The 14,090-nt window shown below is 38.2% G+C and overlaps 2 protein-coding genes and 1 long non-coding RNA gene across 14 annotated transcripts in view; 1 reads left to right on the plus strand and 2 right to left on the minus strand.

Moving 5' to 3' along the window:
- The window catches only part of cep83 (centrosomal protein 83), a 79,617-nt gene that overhangs the window by 47,662 nt on the left and 17,865 nt on the right, over positions 1-14,090 (minus strand). For 11 of the 12 annotated variants that reach the window (XR_010006284.1, XM_062980946.1, XM_062980944.1 and 8 more), the window contains 6 exons: positions 13,000-13,144; positions 12,468-12,617; positions 11,103-11,178; positions 8,992-9,149; positions 1,073-1,202; positions 90-193 (listed from right to left, as the gene is read on the minus strand). Coding sequence is in view for 11 of the 12 variants with exons in the window: in XM_062980946.1 (XP_062837016.1) it covers positions 90-193; positions 1,073-1,202; positions 8,992-9,149; positions 11,103-11,178; positions 12,468-12,617; positions 13,000-13,144 (763 nt within the window). In the remaining variant the exon portion in view is untranslated. Of the gene's footprint in view, positions 1-89; positions 194-1,072; positions 1,203-8,211; positions 8,581-8,991; positions 9,150-11,102; positions 11,179-12,467; positions 12,618-12,999; positions 13,145-14,090 lie in introns of those variants that run through there. The other variant, XM_062980947.1, reaches the window with a different exon arrangement.
- Positions 192-12,189, plus strand: LOC134299140 (uncharacterized). The gene is made up of 2 exons (XR_010006289.1): positions 192-491; positions 11,418-12,189. It is a non-coding gene; the product is annotated as an uncharacterized LOC134299140 (long non-coding RNA).
- Positions 1,209-8,103, minus strand: LOC134299137 (trichohyalin-like). The gene has a single exon (XM_062980936.1). It carries the CDS (start codon positions 6,273-6,275, stop codon positions 3,474-3,476), a length of 2,802 nt encoding a protein of 933 aa, XP_062837006.1. The 5' UTR covers positions 6,276-8,103; the 3' UTR covers positions 1,209-3,473.

A 14,090-nucleotide genomic window follows, 5' to 3' on the forward strand; every position in this document is an offset into this window, starting at 1 on the left:
CTGCAAAAAAAATTATTTATGGACTGACAGTATACTTCAATCATATTGACAATAGTTGTATTTCTGAAACAAAGTAAGTCTGCATATACCTATTTAACACCTGGTTTTCAGTTTCCAGTTCTTCTCTTTTGGCTTCTAAAAGCTCTATCTTCTTCATCAATTTCTTTTGCTTATTGTCATTAAGGGTCTTTCTCTGTGAACAATGTAACATATATGTAGTTAGAGAAACACTGATTTGACTCCTGTGTAAAACTGTCTTTTCCTTGTGCTACAGCAGATCTCTCAAATGCTCCAAATTTAGCCACATTTGCTCAACAGGGACATAGTGTCGGAGAGGCTCTCTGGGTCCAGCTCCTTGTTCAATGCGGGATTTATAGCTAGAGCATCTACAGCAAGGTGTCCAGACTCATTTTGAAGACATACAGAGAAGGAAGCCATCTCACCCCTCCAGGCAATTGGTTCCATTGCAAACGGTTCTCAGTGACATGAAAGTAGGTGGTAACTTCCAAACATAAGAAATAACCTAGCTTTGACAGTATTTGAGCATTTTTATCAATTCATTATAACATGTAGCTATTTTAAAATTCCAGATAGTAACACTTGATGGTAATGATTTGGTCTATATTTCTTCTGTCTTAAAACCATTAAGCTGTACTAGTAATAAATAATGAGTATTCAATTTCTGCGATAAAGATATTCTTTGATTGCAATAAGAACTAAGGCACAGAATGGAAGCTAACAACATAAGGCCTAGACACAGCATCCACCTCTTAACCATTTGTTTCTCCTCAAGCCTTTGCCAATAAATTGGGGATTGTGCTGGGAAGAAAGTTAGAGCTCTACTTTAGAAAGGCTATTTTTTGTTTAAACAAAATACAAACTCCCAGCCCCTTGTTTATACGTAGGATACACCCGCTTGTGGGTACACTACTTTTCTACACAAACATACTTCAACAAAATCATGGCAGATCTCACAGCAGAGTAGCCTGTCAGTTCCAATACAAGGTCAAGTAGACCACAGACTTGTTGACACTATCCATTCTATTTTTCAAAGTAGTTGTGAACCACATGCCTTTTTTTGAGCAACTGCTGCTCGTTGCAATTTTTCTCTCGTCTGGTTATATTTCTCCTCCATCTCTGTGGTATGTTGAATTAATTTGTGTTTTTCTTCTAACCATTCTACACGCTTTTCTTCCAAATGTCTAGGGTAGAAAAGCAACAACAATCACCTTGCAAGTCATATCCACATAGTCATCGCCACAGATATCATCACCAAATTTGTTTCCCACTAAACTAAACCATATATGCCTGAAGGAAGCTCAGGCAGGTTTAAAGATAAAATTTCTTTATTTTTTGGGGCAAAAGTACTGAACAATGGAAACAGCAATCTGTTAGGCACAGAAGTTTAAGTGCTGGAAATAACCCATTTTGTGTTATGGTCAGATCTGTGGGCACAGCAAACCCTCAATTCTGACTCCTTTTTCTCCTACCGTCCAATTCTGACTTTGTTTCCTTCATATATATCAATGTATATTTATTAGGAGTGACAAATTTACCTTAGTGAAATGATAGCAGAAGGGATTTTGTTACCATCATATGAATTCTTAGGCTACTCAGATTGATAGAATACATGAAAGTAAATACGCTCCTCAAAACATTTCAGCACTCAGAACAAATATAAAATCTCCAGACACCTAAAACTGGATTTTAAACAGTCAGAAACTTTTAACAAGTTTCATTTCTCATCTATTGGTAATGTCCTAGAAAATAAGTACCTCTCCATCAAATTAATTTTGTGACACCTCTGTGAATATACTGAATATATGTGAAAGCAAAATACCTATAAATCATGGGACATTAAGATCAAAGGAAGAAGTTACAAGGGATCATATGCCTATACATTTTGGTCATAAAATTGCTCTTAAAATTACATGCAGCTGATATACTTATAATGTGCCATATACCATAGGTAAAACTGGTTGTATGCAAATGTAGGCCATGCGTATACTACTGCATCCAATAAACATATCCTTCAAACTGAAGAGAGGTGAGGCAGGGAAGGAATCTTTTTTGATCCCACCGCTGCCACCAATTGAAGAGAGGTGAGGCAGGGAAGGAATCTTTTTTGATCCCACCGCTGCCACCAATTGAAGAGGACTGAGGTGACAGGGATGGAATCCTTTTGATCCCACCGCTGCCCCCAATTGAAGAGAGCCCAATTTGTGGTACTCAACTCAGGCAGGGGAAATCTTTGTCTTTAAATCCCACTGCTGCCTCCAATTCAGGAGATGTGTGCACGTGTGAGAGGGAGGGATGGAGGATGTGTGAATGTATGACAGGGATGATTTAGTGGATAAGGAAGGATAACGGAACTGATTGGGTTTAAATGAGTAAAGATGGTAACTTATATAGGAAAGTACGGTAACTTATATAGATAGGTACGGTAACTGCCACCAACGTGAGGTAACAGGCTTACAGAGAGGCAAGGAGACTTATCTTTATGAACAATAACAAAATTCAAGTTTATTTTTGGTACATAAGCGTATGGTTTCAATCAGTAAACGTTCCGGATCTTAAGTTACAATGTAGTCTTTCTTGAATGGATATTTCTTAAATAACTTCTCTTCAAAACAGTATACTAAACTCCCCTGGTCAGCTTATATTCCCAGCCTTTCCCCTGAGTGACCATAAGCTGCCGTCCTTAGCTGATTTCCACAGCTCCTAATCTTTCCAAAACCTAACCACAACTCTTCTTCTCAAACCCCTAACAGCCACTCCTTTTTAAAACCCTCACAGCAACTGAACTTTTAAAAGGGAATATGCTCCAACTGTCATCTTAGCCACGCCCCCGTTGCCATGGCAACCCGCTGAACACAGCTGGCTTCCATGTGAGACCTGTCTTCATCAATACATAACTCCCCTTTTTCCTTTTAATAAACAAATAAAATCATATCAATAATTCCCATTAACTCATAACATCCTTACACCTCCCCCCTAAGAAAGATTATTTTTGCCTTTTCTATGCCTAGAATGGGCAAAAATAATTAATAAATACATATATACATACACAACAGTATTCCTGAAATAAAACACAAAGTTAGATACAATACATAAATCATAAAATACAAACCTTCACTGTTGCATATACACATAACATGTCCATATCTTACCATACAGTCATGGCATTGTCACCATTCAACATACAAACCATAAACGTATTGGTCATCTTTCCCATTGTTAAGATTCACAACCTCAAATCAAAAGACATTTTAAAAATACATTTTCCATAAATCATATTTGTAACAGTTTAATTTTCATTCAGGGTTATTCCCCAAGTCTTTATTTATACACTGGACTAAACATCTTCCGATACTCAGTACATTTCATAGGGATCTTCTTCATGCCACCTGGCACAGTTCATCGATGTTTCCTTCTGCGGAGCATTCCAGAGGTTAACATGTTGTTGGGGATAATTACACTCGTCCTTCCCAGCAACACAATGAACTCTCTCTGTCCCAAAATGTTTTTTTGCGAAACTTCCAAGAGTCATTTAAGAAGTCCTGCGAAACATTGTCCAAACATTTTTGTAGAATCTTGAAAGTAAACTGCTGATAGTTAAAACTACCAATCCCCATCACGTCAGGGTCTTTACCACTCTCTCCATCGAAAAATAACCTCCGCTTGCTTCTTGGTTTGGCTGACCTGTCATAGTAGCTCTTCTGTCTCTGCTGGGCTACAGCTAGATGTTCTTGTGCGATGTCTCTTGCCACTCTCATTGTTGACTGAAGATCGGTCAAATATTCAGCCACTGGAACTGTATCAGCTTCCCGTCCAAAGAACATATCAGATGAGATGACTTTGGCCCCTGCAAACTTCTGCTGAGCTTCATTGGACTCCACTACTGATATCTTGCTCTCTGTCTCTCTTCTGTTAATGGGTCTGTCACCAATAGGCCGGATGCTGGAGATGGCAATGTCTGCCTCCTCTTCCCCTTTGTCCATTTCCCAAGAGGAGTTGTCTGTCTCCCACTGTGAGCTGAAGGCATCGCCTAATGAAAAAGGATTATCTTTGTACTTTGGTGGTCCAGATGTGAAGCTTCCGATGTCTTCAAAGAGATCTAGCTGGGACCGTGTGGACTTTGTAGTCACTGGCGTTTCTTGTTCTATGACTTGCATCTCAGAGAGGACAGAGTGAGAAATAGAGCTCCTGGACACCAAGCCCATGCCCAGCCGCTCTGCCTGTTCCCACTTCTTCCCTTCCAGGTTTTGAAGTTTTTTCTCCTCCTTTTTCCGATCAACGTGTAGCTCTTGATACGTCAGTCTCATGGAGGCCACTAAGGCTTCATCTGCTTGCTTCTTGTACTCCGCAGCCTGTTGCTCCTTCAGTTTCTCAGCCACCTGCGCTTGCCTTTCAATTTCAGTGAAACTCTGACTATGTATTTCTGACCTTTCTTCTGATTCCACACTTTTGCTTTCTCTGTAAAACACACCATCTTTTGTGACAAATTTATTGGGTAGTTCTCCTGCTGATTCTAGTAAACTTTCAGCTTGCTTAAACAAAGGCTTCAGGGATTCATCTTCCTCCTGAGCTTGTTTAATTTCTTGCACTCCCCCTGTTTTACTAACAATTTCGATAATGGCGGAACTGGATTCTGGACCCTGTTCAGATTCTGGTTGAATAGGTAAGCACACTGCTTCCTGAATAGGGCTTCTGTTGTAATCTTCCTTCTCCTCACACAACTTTTTCCAGTTCTTAACTTGTCTAGCTAGGTCATTGCCGATTAAACATTCATGAGGGATATCTGAACTAATTGCAAAGTCCCAGATCCCTTTCCATCCATTGTATTCAATTGGGAGAGATACTACCTCAGCTGGTACAGCTGGTCCCAAACCCTTTAGATTTATCTCAGAGGTGGGCTTTTGATATTTCTGAGGTACCGATTTTGGGTGGATAACACACACCTGGGATCCTGTATCCCTCCAACCTTGTTTTTGTTGGTTCACAATAGTAATAGGCTCAAAGTAATCTTCAGAAAAATCATCGGATAAAATAAATAAACATTGTTTCTCCCTAGGGACTGTTTCAGTACTGCTTAGCAACTTAATATCACTATTAAGAGTATTTTCTTTGGGCTCTTTATTCATAAAGAAGGATGTTTTATCTCTTCTTAAAAGAGGACATTGGTATTTTAGATGATCAGACTTCCCACACTGATAGCACCTTGCTTTTACCTCAGGTTTGGTCTGATTAATTACCTCAGGCCTCCTGTAGGCGGTGTTTTCTACTGCAGGCGTCTTTTTGTATTGTGTGTGTGTTTGATAATTGTAAAATGGCGGTTTATTCTGCCTTCTCTCACTTAGTCCCTCATCGTTCCTAAATCCTTCCCTCAGAGTGATTAATTGGTCTGTCATTGAAGCCGCTTCATTGGCAGTTGATGGCTTTCTGTCTTGAACTAACCACCGATAATCTGAGGGCACTAATTGAAACAGTTGTTCCAACTTAATTAATTCCCTCAGCTGTTGAAAAGTTTCCACTTCTGAGGTTCTGAGCCAACTATCAAATAATTGGGCTTGTTTTGAGGCTACTTCTGAGAAGCTCTGGGCCTTTTCTTTCCTCAGGGATCTGAATTTTAAACGATAAAATTCAGGTGTGAGTTGCAATTTCTGTTGTACCTGTTTTTTAAAGAAGTTATAATCTCGGTGTAACTCTTCAGGTACATCACCATATATTTCTAACAATTTACCACAAATCTGGGGTCTTAAATAAAGCATCCATTTTCCCTCATCAATTTCAAAATCTCTGCAGCACCTCTCAAAAGAAATCAAAAACTTTTCCACATCATCATCTTTATTAAACTTTGGGAATCTCTTCAGAAGTAGATCAGACGCTTCAGTCCTACCATTCCCTTCTTGGTTAATAATGTGTGGTTGAGACAGTGCCAATTTCTCTTTTTCCAATTCCAATCGTCTCAGTTCTATTTCCTTATCCTTCTCTAGCTGCATTATTTTCAATTCCTTCTCTTGTTCCCATCGTTTTTCCTCCCATTCTCTCTCTCTTTGCTTATCCTCCCTTTCTCTTTGCTTATCCTCTCTTTCTCTTTCTCTTTGCTTATCCTCCCTTTCTCTTTCTCTTTGCTTATCCTCCAATTCTAATTTTCTCAATTCAATTTTATATTTAAGGGTTTCCCTTGTCTCAGGGGTTTGCTCAGAGTCCGAACTATCTCCTTGGTATTCACTAGCCTCTCCTGCTAATTTCTTTTGTAGTCTGGTAGCCATTCTTCTTAACTTTTACCTCACGATTTCTTCCTATGTGGTCTTAAGGCACTTAGTTTGAGATGTTAAACGTATCCCACCGCTTGGCACCAATTGAAGAGAGGTGAGGCAGGGAAGGAATCTTTTTTGATCCCACCGCTGCCACCAATTGAAGAGAGGTGAGGCAGGGAAGGAATCTTTTTTGATCCCACCGCTGCCACCAATTGAAGAGGACTGAGGTGACAGGGATGGAATCCTTTTGATCCCACCGCTGCCCCCAATTGAAGAGAGCCCAATTTGTGGTACTCAACTCAGGCAGGGGAAATCTTTGTCTTTAAATCCCACTGCTGCCTCCAATTCAGGAGATGTGTGCACGTGTGAGAGGGAGGGATGGAGGATGTGTGAATGTATGACAGGGATGATTTAGTGGATAAGGAAGGATAACGGAACTGATTGGGTTTAAATGAGTAAAGATGGTAACTTATATAGGAAAGTACGGTAACTTATATAGATAGGTACGGTAACTGCCACCAACGTGAGGTAACAGGCTTACAGAGAGGCAAGGAGACTTATCTTTATGAACAATAACAAAATTCAAGTTTATTTTTGGTACATAAGCGTATGGTTTCAATCAGTAAACGTTCCGGATCTTAAGTTACAATGTAGTCTTTCTTGAATGGATATTTCTTAAATAACTTCTCTTCAAAACAGTATACTAAACTCCCCTGGTCAGCTTATATTCCCAGCCTTTCCCCTGAGTGACCATAAGCTGCCGTCCTTAGCTGATTTCCACAGCTCCTAATCTTTCCAAAACCTAACCACAACTCTTCTTCTCAAACCCCTAACAGCCACTCCTTTTTAAAACCCTCACAGCAACTGAACTTTTAAAAGGGAATATGCTCCAACTGTCATCTTAGCCACGCCCCCGTTGCCATGGCAACCCGCTGAACACAGCTGGCTTCCATGTGAGACCTGTCTTCATCAATACATAACTCCCCTTTTTCCTTTTAATAAACAAATAAAATCATATCAATAATTCCCATTAACTCATAACATCCTTACACAAACCACTATACAAATTCCTTTATTTTTAAAAAAACAAAGACATTAAAAAAATCTTAACACAAAGAACAACTTGTCAAAGATACCTAAGTACTCACTATAAATACTTAATCAAGCCATCATTCTGAAAGTGATGACTAGGAACTGAGCCACACATTTGTGTACACTCTCCACTATTTTGTTCCAAGACAATATAAAAGGGGAATCAGAAAAACAATATCATCTGCCTCAAGGATAGGCAGAGGAACAAGATCAACTCCACAATGTACTTGGCTGAAGAATCAAACATTCACAAGACCTGCCCTTACACTCTCCCAAAAAGCAAGATACTATTCCTATTTTAATCTACAGACAGTCCACAAGTTATGAACAAGATAGTGTCAGTAGGTTTGCCCTTACGTTGAATTTGTTTGTTAGTTCGGATCAGGTACAATTTTTAAGTGTAACACCAGCCATACATAAACGAGGGCTATCCACAAAGTAGGTTACGTTTTGGATTTTAAAAAGGACAAAGTATAGGATAAATCATTTACCATATGCAGCTGAAAGACACATCCCAATACTACAATCTCATGTAATCCCCATTGAAATCTAGGTGTGTCTCATATAGATAAATGAGTTTGAAAAGTACTGCTCCAGTAAATTCCCCGCTTGTGTCCTCAGCCCTTCCCCCCTTCCTGCAGCGTAGCCAAAACGCTGCGCTGCCAGCCACGCCCCCATTGTTGGAAATGGAGGAGAGAGGCGGCAAATTTACTGGGGCAGACCTTTTCAAACTCATTTATCTATATGAGACATGCCTAGATTTCAATGGGGATTATGTGAGATTGTAGTATTGGGATGTGTCTTTCAGCTGCATATGGTAAATGATTTATCCTATACTTTGTCCTTTTTAAAATCCAAAACGTAACCTACTTTGTGGATAGCCCTCATAGATTTTGAAGATTTTGGCTTGTTGTGAAAACAAGGATTGGAGATAAAGCTTCAGTGGAGACACCTTTTCCCCATGATATAACTCTTTAAGGAATTAATTTTCCTTCCTAGGGATAGATTTCTCTCACTTTCTGTTGTCTCACCCCCGTTCTTAACTATGAGTCATTTGTAAGTTGGATGTTTGTAACTTGGGGACTGCCTGTATATTTTGAGGCACTGAAACCAAAACAAAGACTAAAATATTCATAAGTCTTCCACATAAATGCTAGCAGACTCTGGACATTCCATCAGGAAATCTATGGGTGATTTTCTGTAAATTTTCTACATTATCGAAGATCTAAAAGAGATAGGAAATACAATTGGATTTGTTACCACCAGAAAATGCTGGTTCCTTCTTGCACCAAATGAAAAAGTGTTTATTCAGGGGATGAGGATTTGCCATGATTTTCTTCTAAGGCAGAGAGTGTGACTTACTCAAGCAAGAGTCAGCATTGTACACTCCCTAGATTAAATGCTCAGGCCACTACTAAAGGTGATACTACAGGGCTTTCATCTGGGTTTGGGCAGATATTAAGAAGAAAGATGGACTGAAATCTCACATAACCATAATGGCTCTTACCAGTAGAACTATTATCTGATTTTTTTTGTAATAGGAAAACACATCTTTTGAATCTGAAATTTGTACTAGAATATAGATTTTTGAAGCAAGAGATAAAATGTTATAAACATATTAAGGAGGAAAGCTTACTTCTCTGAATCTAACTGAGCCCTTTCTGCTTGACTTCGTGCATTCCGGCATTCGATTTTTAATCTCTCCAGTAGTTCCTTGAGTTTCTGATTGGAATCTAGCAAGTCATTTTCTGACTGTGAAAAGGAAGCCACTTGGAGCTGCAAATCATGGTTGCGCTGCAAGAGAAATATATCACATGAAGTTGATTAATGTCTTTGTGAGGCTCTAAAAGCAGGCCTGAACAACCTGTGGCCCTCCAGCTGGTTTGGCCACCAACTCCCAGAACTGTAGTCAGCTTGTCTAATGGCCAGGAGTTCTGGCTGGAATTGAAGGCTAAAACAGCTGGAGGTCCACAGATGGTACAGGACTGTTCTCGAGTTTGAAATCAGCACCGGGAAAATAAACTTTTTAACAGATCCTTGCTCCATTACCTGGTAACATGACTGAAAAGTAGCCTATTGGCATTACCCTATGTAATATGCCTTCAAATTATCTGCTAATTCATGGTGATCCCATGAATTTTATAGAGTTTTCTTAGGCAAGGAATACTCAGAGTTAGCTAGGTACTAACTAGGGATGGCTCTGTTTAGATTCTATGATTACAGAGGATCTAGTGTTTTTAGGGTATTTAGACCATACTCCATTACTTATCACATACTGGTAAAAACTGGAAAGTTGTTATATTATTTACTTCATTGCTCATTACTTTCTATTCATTTTTGAAGAAAAAAATCCTTCAGATTAGTAAGTGAGGGGCTAATTATGGTTTCTATTTATGTTTTAAAAGGCATTTAAGACTCTCTAGGACCTCCAGTGCAATTCTATGCTCAGTTTCAGAGTCATCTTATTTATTTATTTACTCTATTTACAATACCGCTTTCTCACCCCTGGGGGACTCAAAGCGGTTTACAACATAATGATGGCAAAATTCAATGCCAAACATACATGCCATGTCTCCCCTGATGTTAAGTCCAGTCATGTCTGACTCTGGTGGTAGGTGCTCATCTCCATTTCTAAGCCGAAGAGCCGGAATTGTCCGGAGCGGTACCTATTGATCTACTCACGTTGGCATGTTTTCGAACTGCTAGGTTGGCAGAAGCTGGAGCTAACAGCGGCCACTCACGCCGCTCCCGGGGTTTGAACCTGGGACCTTTCAGTCTGCAAGTTCAGCAGCTCAGTGCTTTAACACACTTGGCCACATGCCATAGGATCTAGAAATCCTTATAATGTGTTATATTTAAGATTTATTTAACACAATTAAAAATATGAAGGATAGAGTGGGTCAGCAAACATATCTATGCATTCCCCACTCAATCCAATAGGTGTGTGAAGGAACTCCCAAATAGGACTGAGGAGAATAGGACAAACCACAATGATTTGTCATTATAATTAGATAGGTTTCTGCCTTCACAGGTATATTCTTCAATATCTACAACTGACACAGGCAGTCCCTGGGTTCTGTAGGTTTGCTCTTAAGTTGAATTTGTATGTAAGTTGGAAATGGATACATTTTTCAAATGTAAATCTAGTCCCCCCCCCCCCATTTTATTTTTTGCTTTGGATAGCACAAGAAGAGTCAACATCCCTGTAACATACGCTTTGCTGTTTAATGTTCCTGTTCAGAAGATTTCACCTCACTTTGTTCCCTCTGACAATTGGATTTTGAAATTTTTCAGTTTGTCATGGAAATAAGGATTGGTGATAAAGCTTCAATGGAGACATCTTTTTCCTCTGATAAAAATTCCAGGAGTGAAATTCCCTTCCCATGGGTAGATTCCTCTGATTTGTTGTCTCACCCTGTTTGTAACTAGGAGTCCCTTGTATCTCAGCTATTTGTAACTCAGGGATTGCCTGTAAACAACATAGGAAAATTGTCTTTCTATCCCAAATTGTAAACCTTCCAGAAGCCATCTTGAATCCCAGAAGAAAGGCAAGTATAAATTCATTGAATAAATAACTTTTGGATAATGTTGTATACTGGAGCTTCTTTTTTAGTTCTTAAAAGGCACATTCAAAACTTATAACACCAACATAAAAATTAGCTAATACAATTCTATCACCAGAACCTGTTGCAAATCAACACAGAATGATCTAGCATACCATGAAAGGCCATAATTAAACATCATTACCTGCTTTAGATCAGCATTTTCACTTCTTTCTCTTTCTAGCTCCTCAGAATTTGAAGCTTGCTGTTGAAGTTTTAATCTATAAATCAATACAGTATCAAATTTTTAAAAAATTTCTATAAAATACAAATCAAAGTAAACAAATATTTTCAAGCTAAATGGTACCTCACACAGGGTAAAATAACAAATGGAAAACATCTCCAACAATTGAATATTAAACTATCTTTTATAGCAGGGAGTGCAATATATATTTTACTCCAAATGGCCTCTATGGGTTCTGGAGTATTTACTGCTTTTTTTGTTGTTGTTTTTTTGCAGTACCTCTTCTGGGACTAAAATGGCCTAGGGGTTCTCAAAATGTGACATAAATAACCCTAATTTGAGGCCTGTCTGTCTGTCTGTCTCTATATATATGTACGTGCAATAACCAATGGATGTAAGAGCTGGACCATAAGGAAGGCTGAGTGAAGGAAGACACATTTGAACTGTGGTGTTGGAGAAAAATTCTGAGAGTGCCTTGGACCACAAGAAGATCAAACCAGTCCATCCAGGAAATAATGCCTGACTGCTCACTGAAGGGAAGGATATTACAGGCAAAGATGAAGTATTTTGGCCACATAATGAGAAAACAGGAAAGCTCAGAGAAGAGAATGTTGCTGGAGAAAAAAGGAAAAAGGAAGAGGGACCGACCAAGGGCAAGATGGATGGATGGTATCCTTGAAGTGACTGCTTAACCTTGAAGGAGCTGAGGGTGGCCACACAGCAGACAGGAAGCTCTGGCGTGGGCTGGTCCATGAGATCAGGAAGTCAGAAGTGACTGAACGAATAAACATATACATATACATATATATATATATAGAGAGAGAGAGAGAGAGAGAGAGAGATGCAAGTAAGATGCAAAGGTTTACAAAATGCAAAATTTGCAACAGAAATGTTTACAAGTTGAAACAAAGGACCAAGTTGAAGGAAAGTGGAGGGACAATGTTGGGGAACCCCATGAGAATGAAAATCCAGTGAATGCAAATTGTCTGGAATCATGTTTCAGAGATAAACATGCGTCTATCAAATTCAATAAACTATAATGAAAAACAGTGGTTTAGTACCAGTTTCATAATGGTACTTTATAGTGCATGAGCCGGCCAGATCATTAAAGGTTCCGAGTTTCTGTCCTATCATGCTTCTTTGGTAACTAGGAACAGATGCAGAAATTTAAACAGCCAGTTTTAATTAGAATAGAAAACCAAGTTCTTGATCAACTTATTCAGAAATAGCTAAGTGTCAACATGTGCATTTATGCTTTGTACCAATTTCTGAAATCATGAATTTAAAAGCATATTTTTAAATACAATTGAAATTAGCATTCATTACCTGAGATTCTGGATCTCTCTTTTGCTAGATTCTTCTGCCAACTGCAGAGTGGATAGCTTTTTTTCATATTGATCCTTTTGTGATTGCTTCTGAGTATCTTGCTCTACTATTTCTTTCTTTAGTTCAGCCAATGTAGTCTCAAGTTCTAACCTAAAATAAGTGTTACAACATTGCTAACCATATTGATACTATCTGCAAATCTTTAATAGCCCAGACACACAACGACAATCCTGCCAACAAATACTGAAGCATGTACTAGTGCAACACCTCATCTACTCGGCTGACATAGACTGAGTTATGTGGGATTTTTCAGAAACTCAAAAGTTCCATTCATTAATGATACAGAAAGAACTAATAACATAAGAACTTCCTTTAACAGAAAAAAGAATCATTTCAAGAAAGTGCTGTATGCTACATAATTTTATAATTGGAACATAAAACACAATTCATTCAGTTATAAGGAAGGAGTCAGCTAAAGTTTTAAAAACTTTTAATAAGCTAGGCAAGAAAAAAAATCGAAGTATATACTTACTTTTCCTCCTGCAACATTGCAAGTTTCTGGAATTCTTCTTCTTTTGCAGCTTGCACTTTGCGTATTAATTCACGATCCTTTTCTGTTAGTATGACTTTGTGCCGCTCAAGTGTTGTTTTAAGTATTTCATTATCAGAACGCAACCCTATATATACACATCTTAAAATTACTATCTAGGAGTCATAATTACATAGCATTGACAAAATAACTGGAAAAAACTTAAATTGAGAAAACAGAACTTATGGGTCACTGATATACTCCACCCTTTAATGTCCAAAGGTCACCAATGACTATAGTTTTCCAGCCATTGCTTTCAAAGTTTCTTTCAAGGACTTTCAAGTTAAAGAGTCTAGAATTTTGTTTAGGCAAGATTTACACTTTAATTAGATAAATGGATGGATAGCTAGCTAGCTCAGACATATTCAGTAATACTTATTCATAACCAACAATGTGTATGCTTAAAACCTAATTATATTTGGCTTCAGAGGGGAAATTAGTTGTCTAACTTTTTCCTCTGTAAAATAATAACAGTTAAATTCTTTTAACTTGGACTGGGTAGCATTATATACATAAGGGATAAAAATAAGACTTATTATTCCTGTCAGTTTCTACATATTATCACATATCTTTGGATTTCTACAAATATAAACAATTTTGCACAGACACTTATGTTTTGACTGTCATTTATGGGAGTGCTGCCATATATCATTTTTGTGATAAGAGTTGCAAAGTAGAAATATTCAATTATATTCATACTATATATTTAATAACCAAGCAAGGACCACACATAGTTAACATCTAGACATTAGTGACTTCTCCTAAATTCAGTTATATAGAAGTTTTTTCCTAAGTTCAGGAATAAATCATCTGTCCCTTGCCATTATATTTGACTATGCATGTAGAGAGGAGGGTACTGAAGCAATATGAACAAAAACATGTCAATTTACTGAGTGCAAAGCATTAAAATGAAAAGTTTCCCAGTGACATAATACTTTCACCAGACCCAACTGTGACACACCACTTTATTGCTGGTACTTCTTGCTTTCATCAGTTAAAAATTCAATGCTTTTGTAACGAAGTATGATTTTTTG

The sequence above is a fragment of the Anolis carolinensis genome, chromosome 5 (assembly GCF_035594765.1).
Source record: "Anolis carolinensis isolate JA03-04 chromosome 5, rAnoCar3.1.pri, whole genome shotgun sequence".
Classification (NCBI taxonomy): Eukaryota; Metazoa; Chordata; class Lepidosauria; order Squamata; family Dactyloidae; genus Anolis; species Anolis carolinensis.